General features: G+C 38.5%; 4 protein-coding genes across 5 annotated transcripts in view; 1 reads left to right on the plus strand and 3 right to left on the minus strand.

Moving 5' to 3' along the window:
- kntc1 (kinetochore associated 1) overlaps positions 1–673 on the plus strand; it is a 21,846-nt gene extending 21,173 nt beyond the window's left edge. For both annotated transcript variants that reach the window (XM_042420713.1, XM_042420714.1), the window contains exons 61-62: positions 173–275; positions 505–673. In XM_042420713.1, the coding sequence (XP_042276647.1) occupies positions 173–275; positions 505–540 (139 nt within the window). In that variant the 3' untranslated portion in view covers positions 541–673. The remainder of the gene's footprint in view (positions 1–172; positions 276–504) is intronic.
- A 4,517-nt stretch (positions 674–5,190) lies between these two features.
- LOC121904392 (hydroxycarboxylic acid receptor 3-like) lies at positions 5,191–6,627 on the minus strand. The gene has a single exon (XM_042422119.1). The coding sequence runs from the start codon at positions 6,559–6,561 to the stop codon at positions 5,587–5,589; it is 975 nt and encodes a 324-aa protein (XP_042278053.1). The 5' UTR covers positions 6,562–6,627; the 3' UTR covers positions 5,191–5,586.
- A 1,547-nt stretch (positions 6,628–8,174) lies between these two features.
- LOC121904452 (hydroxycarboxylic acid receptor 3-like) lies at positions 8,175–9,771 on the minus strand. Its single transcript, XM_042422221.1, has one exon. The coding sequence runs from the start codon at positions 9,762–9,764 to the stop codon at positions 8,790–8,792; it is 975 nt and encodes a 324-aa protein (XP_042278155.1). The 5' UTR covers positions 9,765–9,771; the 3' UTR covers positions 8,175–8,789.
- Positions 9,772–11,370: 1,599 nt separating this feature from the next.
- LOC121904414 (hydroxycarboxylic acid receptor 3-like) lies at positions 11,371–13,209 on the minus strand. The gene has a single exon (XM_042422163.1). It carries the CDS (start codon positions 13,042–13,044, stop codon positions 11,986–11,988), a length of 1,059 nt encoding a protein of 352 aa, XP_042278097.1. The 5' UTR covers positions 13,045–13,209; the 3' UTR covers positions 11,371–11,985.
- Between the last annotated feature and the right edge of the window lie 1,465 nt (positions 13,210–14,674).

A 14,674-nucleotide genomic window follows, 5' to 3' on the forward strand; every position in this document is an offset into this window, starting at 1 on the left:
TTCAATGTTGAGTCAAATAAACATGCCTGTTGAGACCGCGATCAGACAGTTGAATTATGTTTTAATCCTGTATAAACTGATACAGTCCTGATGCACAAAAAACTCACCGTATGACCTCTGTAAATGTATGATTTGAGGTCTTCACATCACTTTGTTTTAATGTGATCTGCAGTCAGGATGATGCCGACTCACTTGCTCTTGAATACATGAAACACAGAGAGTATCGACGAGGGAAAACACTGACAAACGGCTCACCTTCACCGAGCTGCCTGAAGGTAACTGAAGCTGATATTCTGGACGAGTTTAATGGAAAATAAACACCACAAAGAGATAAACGTAATTAATCAACCTCGTCTTTGATGGAATGAAAATATTATTTAATGGTTTGGGGGGGGGTGACTTCAGTTTATGTACCTTTTGGTATTTTACCATGGCATTGATTTGATCACTAATCAGTGATTGAAATTTCACAGATTTTAAACTCTACTTTTTTGTTTTTTCCAGGAGTTTCTCAACATGCAAAATGGAGTTTCCAGATGAACTTATACTATTCCTGCAGCTATATTTCTGTAATCTCACTTGGTCTGTCTTGGGCTGACATGCAATATTTGCACTTAACATCTATCTTTCAGTTGTTTATGTAATATTTGAATAAATGCTTTTCATTATTGAATATTGTCTGAGGAACTTGGAAAAAAAACCCAACCCCTCAGAAGCACCAGATGCTAAAAAAACCCAAAAGCTATTAATCTATTTTTTTTCATTGCTTTATACTTGTTAATGATTAAGTCAATATCATTATAATTGCTGGCTAATATGCAGATTTTTATGATTAGATAAAATGTAAATGAACAGGTACCAATCTACAATTGTAGTCAATACATCACTACCAATTTTAAGAGTCTTAAAGGGAAATTAATTCATCCAGAGAACAAAAGGGACTGGAGCACACTGATTAATTCACAGCCTTTAATTGTGCAAACAGATTAGTGTTTCAACAGTACTGTGTCTTCATAAGAGTCAGACTGACTGTTTGTACAATTAAAGGCTGTGAATTAATCAGCGTGCCTCAGTCTGCTGCACTCGATTGAGAAGCAACTGATTCTGCTGCATTTTGCTGGAAGATGCGCAGAGAGTCCTGTTTGAACTGAAATTATTTCATGTTGCTGAGGTAAAATAACTAAGTAGAAATCTGTCTGTAAATTGCTTTTGCTAATTTGAGGCTTTTGTCTATACATAGAAGAAGTATATATTGCTTTAGAGGTGCAGTGTGTAGAATTTAGTGGCATCTAGTGGAACAGACTCGGCAGAAATTGAATATAATATTCATAAGTATGTTTTAATTAGTGTATAATCACCTGAAAATAATTTTCCTTAGAATGAGTCCTTTATATCTACATAGGGAGTGGGTCCTCTTCCATAGAATCCGCCATGTAGCACCGCCATGTTTCTACAGTAGCCCAGAACAGACAAACCCGACACTGGCTCTGTGGAGGGCCTTGTGCATTTTTCATGGCCAGTGTAGGTTCTCCTGCACTCTTGGAAGTAGAGATGGAGGGATATTCAATTGGCTGCAATCTGCATCCTCACTGCACTGCCTACATACTGGTCCTTTAAGTCTATTTTTCTGCAAAATATTCTGCAGCAGTTGAGGAGTTTGTCACACCTCTTGAGTCTACATTTAGTAATCACATTTGAGGAATACTTTTTCGCCACCAGTCTCATATCTAATTGAAGAGTTCCTTCCTTTATTCAGCCACATACATACCAACATATTTCAAGGAAGGAAGCAGAAAACTACACTGAGGCCCGTGTTTTGGCAATTTTGCAAATCCACTGACAGAGGAACGAGACAAAAATCTCTTACAGTATTGTCACACTTTTAGTTAGTTTGTAGTATGTGCAGAGATGAAAAACTTAACACCTTTTATACTTAGGAACTCTTCCCCCTTGTCAAGGCTGCCAGACATTTCTCCGCTCTCTGTGTAGGAGCGGCTGAGATTGTCACTAAAATGAAAATACCTGGCCCACCTTAAAGGTCAGTCCTGGTCAGGTTCCAATGGGCACCAGGTGTAGCTCATTTATGCTTCATCATAGGCTAACTTTGAGGCTAAAGCCCTTCACTTTAATCAGCAGATGGCAAGCAAGACACAGGAACTTGGCTTGGGTCTTAAGGAGTTTTAGCATTTATTCACCGACAAATAGGCTTAACTGTACACACACTGCAATGCTACGTTCACGGCTATACTGCTAACATTAGGGCACAACCAGCCCTGTGACAGTGACTTTAACTTTTAACCAGCAATGGGACGAGGTGCTGCTGATAACAGGAATATAAGCACACAAAAGCTGCCTCGTATAACTGAACGCCTGCTTCTAGCATCCAGGTGACATTATCTGTGACAGCAGCTGTGTTGAGTTCATGTTTACAGGCAGGTGATCCGCAGACAGCATGCACAGCGATCAGTTCGCTATGTTATCTTGTGAGGGGGTGCACTTAATCAGTTTATCAAACAACTAAAACAGGCAGCGCTCATCTTCAGGTTGTGGTAGGCGACTAGCGGGGCGTGCTATAGTTGTTTGATATATTGATTAAGTGCACCCCCTCACCAGAGCACATCAAAAGTTGTAGCATGACGTGTTTGAGATCATCTGCTTTATTTAACATCCTATGATGTGAGTATTGCACATCGCGATGTCGATGCTGAGACGACATATCCTGCAGCCATAAATAAAGATATGCACGTGTGGTTTGTGTAATTTCCCTCACACCCCTCTGACCAGAACGTTTCAGGCTTGATCTTATCTGTAATTATATGTGTATACAGTTCTGTGCATTTTTGTCCTCATGGGTTAAACTCAAAATTGATCAAGTTTCAGTTTAGATTTGGTAAAGGATTATCAGTAAGTGGTCACAGATCCGAGAGGGCGCAGGGGGTTGATGCGGTAGTGGGGGTTGACCGCACAAGTTGATACTTCCCCTGTGACTTATAGGCAGAAGAAAGACCAAACTTTAATTGAGAGTATAAACTACAATGAAGGTCAGAGTCAGTGTGAGATGGTTTCTCTTTCAAAACGACTTGCATTTTTTAGCAATGACTGCCATAGGGGAAGCTGTGCAGTTATAAAGTAAAAATAAAGTAATAACAGTAACTCTGTTTGGTGTTGTGTTGAAGTGACACATTTTACAGATCACATCTGAGCCCAATATTACATGTTTTTGAAGTTAAAGTCCATGTTTGGGTGCATGTGATTGACAAACATCTGCATTGTCAGTGTGCGTCATAAGACCAATAATGTATTTCTTACTAACCAGATTACGAGAAAATCCCCTTTAAATATTTCAACATAATTCTTGTGTATTACTGAAGTCATGCTTGACTTCCCTTTTAGCGTAAATGAAGAGCATGTATGTAATTCATACTGTGCCAGTATGCAGGCTGACAACAATAGTGGAATATCAAAACAATTAGTTTTCATGTTTGCAAAATGTAGCCTATTAGAGCCCTCATAGAGAGACTTAAAGGACAGGTTCACAATTTTTTAAGTCCTAAAACAAAAGTCAGGTGTGACCTGACATTGAAACAGGTTTTTCTTGTCATAATCATTCCTCCTGTTCATACTGACCAATAGAAGATCCCTTCATAATGCACTTACAATGTAAGTGATGAGGGACAAAATCCACAAACCTCCTTCTGTGCAAAAATGTATGTAAGTTTATTGGAAGCTTCAGCTGTTCAAATGAGTCAAATCAAGTAGTTATCTTTCAACTTAAGTGCCAAATTCATAGAAAACATTGTCTGTCAAGATACAGAGGGAATATTTTACCAAGACTATAACTGTGGAAGATATCCACTTTGACTAATTGACTAAAACTGCTGCAGCCTCATATAAGTTTAAGATACACATTTAAATACATAAAACAAGGATTTTGTCCCCCATCGCTTATATTGTAAGTGCATTATGAAGGGATCTTCTAATGTATGAACAGGAGGAATGATTATGGCAGGAAAAACTTGTTTCAGTGTTCATTTGGGTGCCTGGCTGTTGTTTTACAACAGATTTTAAAATGTTAACCTATCCTTTTAAGTTTTTAAAACCTGCTAATGCAGTTGTTTTGATTATTGGCAGCAGATTACTCTATTCATTATAGTGCTCAAATGTGCTTTAGAGATATGTGATTCAAGTTTGTTTAAGGTCATTACATGCATTTAAGTATTTTCTTTACTGAATGTACTTCAATGAAATAGGTAGTTGACATGCAGACAGCCGTTACTCAATATTATTTTGGGGGAACTAGGTGAACTAGAGGAGCAGGTGTTTGTGGTTTTTAGTCTCATGCTCTTATAATTATGAACCCTGTTTCGGGGAAACCAAACCATTTTATCTAAACCTTGATATCTAACTGTTTTCAAATGGGTCATCAAATGCTAAACATCAGCAGCTGCTAAAATTTAAAGGATAGGTTCACATTTTTTCATGTCTGTCTCAAAACAACAGTGTGCTCATATGAACCCAGAAAGAGGTTTTCCTTGCTGTACATGATGAAGGGATCTTCTAATGGTCAGTAGGAACAGGAGGAATGATTATGACAAGAAAAACCTGTTTCAATGTTCATTTGGGCACCTGACTGTTGTTTTAAGACAGACTTGAACAATTCTGAACCTGTCCTTTAAAGATCCCTTCCAGACATGTATAAAGAAATATAAAAATACTTTGCTTGGAACAATAATGTGTGTCTATTATGATTTTTCCACAAAAAAAGTATAATTACCATGTTAAATTCCTTCAAGTGGTATCTACTCCTCATGAAGAGTCATGTAAATATATTTAATTTTAGAAGTTTAACTGCTGGACACAAGTTGTCTCCTACATCACTGTAAAGTCAATTCTCAGTGTTTGTGCACTGGAGGTTTCAAGTTTCAGCATCACACTTGTGTAAGTTGCATATTGGACCACAATTAGCTTCCAAACAGTTGCGATGTCACAAATTATGCTCATGGGCCCACATCTTAAAATTGGTTTCTCTAACCCACAAGCCACATAAAGACAACATCCAATTTTCAGATAAACATTCTCACCGCATGTATTGTTTTTTACTGCAAATGTAAGAAACAAGGAGATATTTTGTTTTGATTATATTTATAGTTACAAGGTAATACATTGTACATAAAATCATAAGTACGAAAAAAGTGATTAATGTCCTGGACTTCAATAACAACAACACAGCAGATGTTTTTAAGGTGTAGCTTGGTGTAAATATTAAGTACATAAATCATTTCACTTATGCAATAATATGTTTTTGCAAAAGCAATATTTAGAAAGGTGCAGTTAATATAAAGAGAAGTAAAAATAACATCTTTTGACAAAATATTTCACAACTTTACAATAGTATATGTTTTGCAAAAGCAATTACCAGGATTATTTTAAAAAGTGCAGTTAATATACACTGGATAACTACTGTATATGAGAAGTAAATATAACAACGCTGTAGCACTTACATGAGACCTTTAAGAGAAATGTGTCTCTTTTGATCAGATTTATAGCTACCGAGCTGTACTCTCATGCTTGACTGTGACTTCTTGATCAAAGCTGGCTGAGCGACTGGGAGCCTGTTTCTCGGGTTTTCCTCTCTGTACTTTCAGAAACAGCTGATTTGGGCAGATGAAGAGCTTTCCTGCAGAAGTTCTTGAAGACAGAGCTGGAGAAGTAATAGACCACAGGATCCAACACGGTGTTGAGATAGGTCATGCTGATGGTGATGTAAAATGCGGAGGTCAGGTACTCCATTGTTGGACAGATTTCAGATTCAGGGAGGGTCTTGGCTACCTGTAAGGTCTTGATCCAAATCAGCAGCTGTACGATGTTGCTTGGGAGGAAGCAAATAATAAAGAGCACCAACACCACTGTGATGGCGCACAGAGCCTTCTTGATCTTTGGATTCTGTGCCAGCTGTCTCCCTCTCAGATGGACAATAATGCGCACTGTGCAGAAGACCATCACAAGCAGAGGCATATAGAAAGAAAACAGAAACGCAAATTTATGCCAGGTGAGACTGTAGTCAGATGCAGCCTTAATCATGAAGCTCTCACACTTATCCGTGTCATTGTGTTCCAAAGTGAAGACATGAGCAGTCATAGAAACGGTGAGCAACCACAGTGCAAATGCTCCGCATACAGCTTTGGAGACACTCAAGTAGTTGATGGGATGATGAGGATGCACCACACGCATGTACCTGTCCAGAGCGATAGCCATCAAGAAGAAGGCACTTCCACTGCGGTTCATTGCCAACATGAAGAGGCAGAAGTTGCAGAAAGGGTCTCCAAACATCCACATGATCCCAGAGATGTAGTAGCTGGCACGGAAAGGCAAAGCCAAACTGAGCAGAAAGTCAGCCATCGCCAGGTTGAAGAGTAACACCGTGCTGCTCTTCCAGGGCTTCAGGTGGAAGCAGAAGATCCAGAGAGCCAAACCATTGCCAAGGACTCCAAGAACAAACTCTGTTATCAACAGAGGAGGGAGCACGCTGCCCAGCAGAGTTCCATTGAAGTTGCATGGCATCTTGAGACACGTGATACCTCTCTGGCTGCAGACAAAGAAATTAACCCCGCTTGAGGACTGCCTACATTCTTTGAAGGGGAACATCTAACACACAAAAAAAAAGTGTTTGTGGTTTCAGCATTTTCAGGAAACGTGGGTTCTGCTTTTCAAATTAGAGTTAACTCTTGGTTAAAGACACAAGAACGTCTAGCAAGCTGCAAAGGGGTTCAATAATGATGTCAGAGGGGCCAGCAGGTATCAGCTCACTGGAAACCTATAAAAATTGTATAATTTAAGGATTGTTTAATTGAGTTCTATATCGTATTGCAACAAATACATTTGAATCAAGTCTTTCATAGGCAAGGAATGAGACTTTGAAAATGGGCAATTAGTTACTTGATTCTTGATTATGAAGTTGTATTTCTCTGTAATTAGCAATTTATGGTGGCTTTCAATAAAAAAAAAAGACATTTACACAATTTGTTACAAAGTTGGACGGATCTGCTGAAATTATACAGAAATTGGTGACAATATAAAAGGTTAAAAAAATGTACTTCAGTTTACTGGCCTGCAGAAGTTAGACAGAAACTATTTGGAGGTTAAGCTGTCATGATCAGCGGAAATTAGGCAGAAGTTGGAAATGACTTGCTTATTATCATCTACTTCACATGAAATTATTATGAAATGAGCAGACCCGTAAAATAAAGTATTACTGAAAAAAATGCCAAAATTCTCTGATTCCAGCCTCTTAAATGAATATAATATAATACAAATGAATATTTTCTTTCTTTCTTTTTTTTTTAGTCTTCTGTGACAGTAAACTGAACATCTTTGGATTGTTGATTGTTGGTCGAGAGTAAGTTCATTATGAAGGGATCTTCTAAGGGTCAGTATGAACAGGAGGAATGATTATGGCTCGAAAAAACTATTTCAATGTTCATTTGGGCACCTGACTGTTGTTTTAAGATGGACTTGAAACACTCTGAACCTGTCCTTTAAAGATCCCTTCCAGACATGTATAAAGAAATATAAAAATACTTTGCTTGGAACAATAATGTGTGTCTATTATGATTTTTCCACAAAAAAAGTATAATTACCATGTTAAATTCCTTCAAATGGTATCTACTCCTCATGAAGAGTCATGTAAATATATTTAATTTTAGAAGTTTAACTGCTGGACACAAGTTGTCTCCTACATCACTGTAAAGTCAATTCTCAGTGTTTGTGCACTGGAGGTTTCAAGTTTTAGCATCACACTTGTGTAAGTTGCATATTGGACCACAATTAGCTTCCAAACAGTTGCGATGTCACAAATCATGCTCATGGGCCCACTCCTTAAAATCTGATTTTCAATAAGCACAGAGAAACTTTCCACTTTCAGCAGATAAATGTGAAAACAGCCTTCTAGTGTCAAACTCTGCACATACATCATTCTGCACAGTGAAGCTCAAACATCCAACTGTGGGAAAAGTAAAAAGAAAAACATTTTTTAGAGGAGGGTCACTTTAAATTATATATATTTTTTGATATTACATATAACACAAGTAAGTGTTGTCCTGTTTTCCATGTCACATGATTCTACAACTCAACTCTTTTTCACTCATTCATTAAGTTTGAATTAAAGGCTTCGCTGTCTGTGATCCAACAGGTGGACGTCCGCTAACTAAGAAAAATGGTTTCTCTAACCCACAAGCCACATAAAAGAAGACAACATCCAATTTTCAGATAAACATTCTCACCATTCGCATGTATTGTTTTTTACTGCAAATGTAAGAAACAAGGAGATATTTTGTTTTGATTATATTTATAGTTACAAGGTAATAATTTGTACATAAAGTCATAAGTACGAAAAAAAGTGATTAATGTCCTGGACTTCAATAACAACAACACAGCAGATGTTTTTAAGGTGTAGCTTGGTGTAAATATTAAGTACATAAATCATTTCACTTATGCAATAATATGTTTTTGCAAAAGCAATATTTAGAAAGGTGCAGTTAATATAAAGAGAAGTAAAAATAACATCTTTTAACAAAATATTTCACAACTTTACAATTACATATGTTTTGCAAAAGCAATTACCAGGATTATTTTAAAAAGTGCAGTTAATATACACTGGATAACTACTTGATATGAGAAGTAAATATAACAACGCTGTAGCACTTACATGAGACCTTTAAGAGAAATGTGTCTCTTTTGATCAGATTTATAGCTACCGAGCTGCACTCTCATGCTTGACTGTGACTTCTTGATCAAAGCTGGCTGAGCGACTGGGAGCCTGTTTCTTGGGTTTTCCTCTCTGTACTTTCAGCAACAGCTGATTGGGGCAGATGAAGAGCTTTCCTGCAGAAGTTCTTGAAGACAGAGCTGGAGAAGTAGTAGACCACAGGATCCAACACGGTGTTGAGATAGGTCATGCTGATGGTGATGTAAAATGCGGAGGTCAGGTACTCCATTTCTGGACAGATTTCAGATTTAAGGAGGGTCTTGGCTTCCTTTTCAGTCTTGATCCAAATCAGCAGCTGTACGATGTTGCTTGGGAGGAAGCAAATAATAAAGAGCACCAACACCACTGTGATGGCGCACAGAGCCTTTTTGATCTTTGGATTCTGTGCCAGCTGTCTCCCTCTCAGATGGACAATAATGCGCACTGTGCAGAAGACCATCACAAGCAGAGGCATATAGAAGGAAAACAGAAATGCAAATTTATGCCAGGTGAGACTGTAGTCAGGTGCAGCCTTAATCATGAAGCTCTCACACTTATCCGTGTTGTTGTGTTCCAAAGTGAAGACATGAGCAGTCATAGAAACGGTGAGCAACCACAGTGCAAATGCTCCGCATACGGCTTTGGAGACACTCAAGTAGTTGATGGGATGATGAGGATGCACCACACGCATGTACCTGTCCAGAGCGATAGCCATCAAGAAGAAGGCACTTCCACTGCGGTTCATTGCCAACATGAAGAGGCAGAAGTTGCAGAAAGGGTCTCCAAACATCCACTTGATCCCAGAGATGTAGTAGCTGGCACGGAAAGGCAAAGCCAAACTGAGCAGAAAGTCAGCCATCGCCAGGTTGAAGAATAACACCGTGCTGCTCTTCCAGGGCTTCAGGTGGAAGCAGAAGATCCAGAGAGCCAAACCATTGCCAAGGACTCCAAGAACAAACTCTGTTATCAACAGAGGAGGGAGCACGCTGCTCAGCAGAGTTCCATTGAAGTCGCATGGCATCTTGAGATCCGTGATACCTCTCTGGCTGCAGACAAAGAAATTAACCCCCCTTGAGGACTGCCTGCATTCTTTGAAGGGGAACATCTAATACAAAAAAAGTGTTTGTGGTTTCAGCATTTTCAGGAAACGTGGGTTCTGCTTTTCAAATTAGAGTTAACTCTTGGTTAAAGACACAAGAACGTCTAGCAAGCTGCAAAGGGGTTCAATAATGATGTCAGAGGGGCCAGCAGGTATCAGCTCACTGGAAACCTATAAAAATTGTATAATTTAAGGATTGTTTAATTGAGTTCTATATCGTATTGCTACAAATCCATTTGAATCAAGTCTTTCATAGGCAAGGAATGAGACTTTGAAAATGGGCAATTAGTTACTTGATTCTTGATTATGAAGTTGTATTTCTCTGTAATTAGCAATTTATGGTGGCTTTCAATAAAAAAAAAGACATTTACACAATTTGTTACAAAGTTGGACGGATCTGCTGAAATTATACAGAAATTGGTGACAATATAAAAGGTTAAAAAAATGTACTTCAGTTTACTGGCCTGCAGAAGTTAGACAGAAACTATTTGGAGGTTAAGCTGTCATGATCAGCGGAAATTAGGCAGAAGTTGGAAATGACTTGCTTATTATCATCTACTTCACATGAAATTATTATGAAATGAGCAGACCCGTAAAATAAAGTATTACTGAAAAAAATGCCAAAATTCTCTGATTCCAGCCTCTTAAATGAATATAATATAATACAAATGAATATTTTCTTCTTTTTTTTTTTTTAGTCTTCTGTGACAGTAAACTGAACATCTTTGGATTGTTGATTGTTGGTCGAGAGTAAGTTCATTATGAAGGGATCTTCTAAGGGTCAGTATGAACAGGAGGAATGATTATGGCTCGAAAAAACTATTTCAATGTTCATTTGGGCACCTGACTGTTGTTTTAAGATGGACTTGAAACACTCTGAACCTGTCCTTTAAAGATCCCTTCCAGACATGTATAAAGAAATATAAAAATACTTTGCTTGGAACAATAATGTGTGTCTATTATGATTTTTCCACAAAAAAAGTATAATTACCATGTTAAATTCCTTCAAATGGTATCTACTCCTCATGAAGAGTCATGTAAATATATTTAATTTTAGAAGTTTAACTGCTGGACACAAGTTGTCTCCTACATCACTGTAAAGTCAATTCTCAGTGTTTGTGCACTGGAGGTTTCAAGTTTCAGCATCACACTTGTGTAAGTTGCATATTGGACCACAATTAGCTTCCAAACAGTTGCGATGTCACATATCATGCTCATGGGCCCACTCCTTAAAATCTGATTTTCAATAAGCACAGAGAAACTTTCCACTTTCAGCAGATAAATGTGAAAACAGCCTTCTAGTGTCAAACTCTGCACATACATCATTCTGCACAGTGAAGCTCAAACATCCAACTGTGGGAAAAGTAAAAAGAAAAACATTTTTTAGAGGAGGGTCACTTTAAATTATATATATTTTTTGATATTACATATAACACAAGTAAGTGTTGTCCTGTTTTCCATGTCACATGATTCTACAACTCAACTCTTTTTCACTCATTCATTAAGTTTGAATTAAAGGCTTCGCTGTCTGTGATCCAACAGGTGGACGTCCGCTAACTAAGAAAAATGGTTTCTCTAACCCACAAGCCACATAAAAGAAGACAACATCCAATTTTCAGATAAACATTCTCACCATTCGCATGTATTGTTTTTTACTGCAAATGTAAGAAACAAGGAGATATTTTGTTTTGATTATATTTATAGTTACAAGGTAATAATTTGTACATAAAGTCATAAGTACGAAAAAAAGTGATTAATGTCCTGGACTTCAATAACAACAACACAGCAGATGTTTTTAAGGTGTAGCTTGGTGTAAATATTAAGTACATAAATCATTTCACTTATGCAATAATATGTTTTTGCAAAAGCAATATTTAGAAAGGTGCAGTTAATATAAAGAGAAGTAAAAATAACATCTTTTAACAAAATATTTCACAACTTTACAATTACATATGTTTTGCAAAAGCAATTACCAGGATTATTTTAAAAAGTGCAGTTAATATACACTGGATAACTACTGTATATGAGAAGTAAATATAACAACGCTGTAGCACTTACATGAGACCTTTAAGAGAAATGTGTCTCTTTTGATCAGATTTATAGCTACCGAGCTGCACTCTCATGCTTGACTGTGACTTTTTGATCAAAGCTGGCTGAGCGTCTGGGAGCCTGTTTCTCGGGTTTTCCTCTCTGTACTTTCAGCAAGAGCTGATTGGGGCAGATGAAGAGCTTTCCTGCAGAAGTTCTTGAAGACAGAGCTGGAGAAGTAGTAGACCACAGGATCCAACACGGTGTTGAGATAGGTCATGCTGATGGTGATGTAAAATGCGGAGGTCAGGTACTCCATTGTTGGACAGATTTCAGATTCAGGGAGGGTCTTGGCTACCTGTTGGGTCTTGATCCAAATCAGCAGCTGTATGATGTTGCTTGGGAGGAAGCAAATAATAAAGAGCACCAACACCACTGTGACGAAGCACAGAGCCTTCTTGATCTTTGGATTCTGTGCCAGCTGTCTCCCTCTCAGATGGCTAATAATGCGCACTGTGCAGAAGACCATCACAAGCAGAGGCATATAGAAGGAAAACAGAAACGCAAATTTATGCCAGGTGAGACTGTAGTCAGATGCAGCCTTAATCTTGAAGCTCTCACACTTATCCGTGTTGTTGTGTTCCAAAGTGAAGACATGAGCAGTCATAGAAACGGTGAGCAACCACAGTGCAAATGCTCCGCATACGGCTTTGGAGACACTCAAGTAGTTGATGGGATGATGAGGATGCACCACACGCATGTACCTGTCCAGAGCGATAGCCATCAAGAAGAAGGCACTTCCACTGCGGTTCATTGCCAACATGAAGAGGCAGAAGTTGCAGAAAGGGTCTCCAAACATCCACATGATCCCAGAGATGTAGTAGCTGGCACGGAAAGGCAAAGCCAAACTGAGCAGAAAGTCAGCCATCGCCAGGTTGAAGAGTAACACCGTGCTGCTCTTCCAGGGCTTCAGGTGGAAGCAGAAGATCCAGAGAGCCAAACCATTGCCGAGGACTCCAAGAACAAACTCTGTTATCAACAGAGGAGGGAGCACGCTGCCCAGCAGAGTTCCATTGAAGTCGCATGGCATCTTGAGATCCGTGATACCTCTCTGGCTGCAGACGAAGAAATTAACCCCCCTTGAGGACTGCCTGCATTCTTTGAAGGGGAACATCTAATACAAAAAAAGTGTTTGTGGTTTCAGCATTTACAGGAAACATGTGGGTTCTGCTTTTCAAATTAGAGTTAGCTCTGTTGGCCAAAGACGCTAGAACATCTAGCAAGCTGCAAGGGGTTCAATAATAATGTCAGAGGGGCCAGCAGGTATCAGCTCACTGGAAACCTATAAAAATTGTATAATTTAAGGATTGTTTAATTGAGTTCTATATTGTGTTGCATAATTCTGGAACCCCCCCCCCCCCAAAAAAAACAATCCATTTGAATGAAGTCTTTAATTATCAATGGTGGGGGCCCCTACCAGGGAATTATTATGTCTTTTGCAAGAAGACAGCGTCCTTATTTTAGTGAAATTTATCAGAAATAACACCCCAGTTACTGCATGTTTAATCTACTTTATTTCTTGTTTCAGTTATAATCATCGTCAACTCTGCAGCCAAGTAAGTCTTATCCTGGGCTGCAGGTTTTAAATTATTAACTGGAAAGTTTGTAGATTATCTGTTAACAGATGTCAATGTCAACATTTTACTGTTATAGAATTAAGAAAAATGCAGAGAAACTGCAGCTGCCGCAGTCACATTGGTGTTACTACTTTTAGTGTGAGAGCAAAATTCTGTGGCTGACACCACATAGTTTGACCTTCATGTCTACTTCTGCAATTGTTTCACTATTGCTCACGTTCACCAGTGAAGCCTTGTGGTAGCAGCATCATAATGTGATGATGCATCTCAGCAACAGAGACTGAGGGAACAATGAACAGAGGCACCTGAAGATGAAAAATCTGCAGTGTGCATGGCTTTAGACTGAGGTAAAGGTCTTACCACAAATAAAACTTTGACCCAATGCAAGACAGAGTTGGAATGTGTTTAGGACAAGTGTTTGAGTATCGGCGACTGACTCAGCCAGACTCATACTGCCATCAAGAATCTGTGGAGAGATCTGAGGGTGGCAGTTCACTGATTTGCTCCATCTAGCCTGAAAGAGGTGATCTCTAGAGCTGCAACAATTAGTTGATCGACAAAAAATTAATCACCGACTATTTTAGTCGGTAACACTTCATTTTACAAGTCTGCAAATTTCATGGTAATTTTATGGAAAGTAGGTGATAATTAGCAAATCATTTCCAACTAGCTTCTGCTGATCATAACAGCTTAACCTCCAAATAGTTTCTGTCTAATTTCTGCAGGCCAGTAAACCGAAGTACCTTTTATATTGTCACCAATTTCTGTATAATTTCAGCACATCTGTCCACCTTTGTAACAAATTTCGTAAATGTCATTTTTTTTATTGTAAGCCACCATAAATTGTTAACTGCACTCCACATTTGTTGGGTCACTTGTAGGTTGCTGCTTAGGGGTAACTTGGAAAACACTTTGTATAGTGGTTGACTACACTGTGACTACATTACTTGTGGTTGTTGCAGATCACTTTGGTTTGGTCATTTTGGATGTTTGTGTATTTAATTGTAGTTGTACCCTTTTTGCGTGGCCTCCCAGTTCATTGGTTTACTTTGTGTTGCTGGTTCCCAACATCATCACAGTAACTTGTGTGTGGTTTTAGACCACATGGGGTCCATTTTGTGTTGTGGTAGTGGCATCACTTTTATTGGGTCTGTGTGTTGCTGCTGA

The sequence above is a fragment of the Thunnus maccoyii genome, chromosome 9, assembly GCF_910596095.1.
Source record: "Thunnus maccoyii chromosome 9, fThuMac1.1, whole genome shotgun sequence".
NCBI classification, from domain to species: Eukaryota; Metazoa; Chordata; class Actinopteri; order Scombriformes; family Scombridae; genus Thunnus; species Thunnus maccoyii.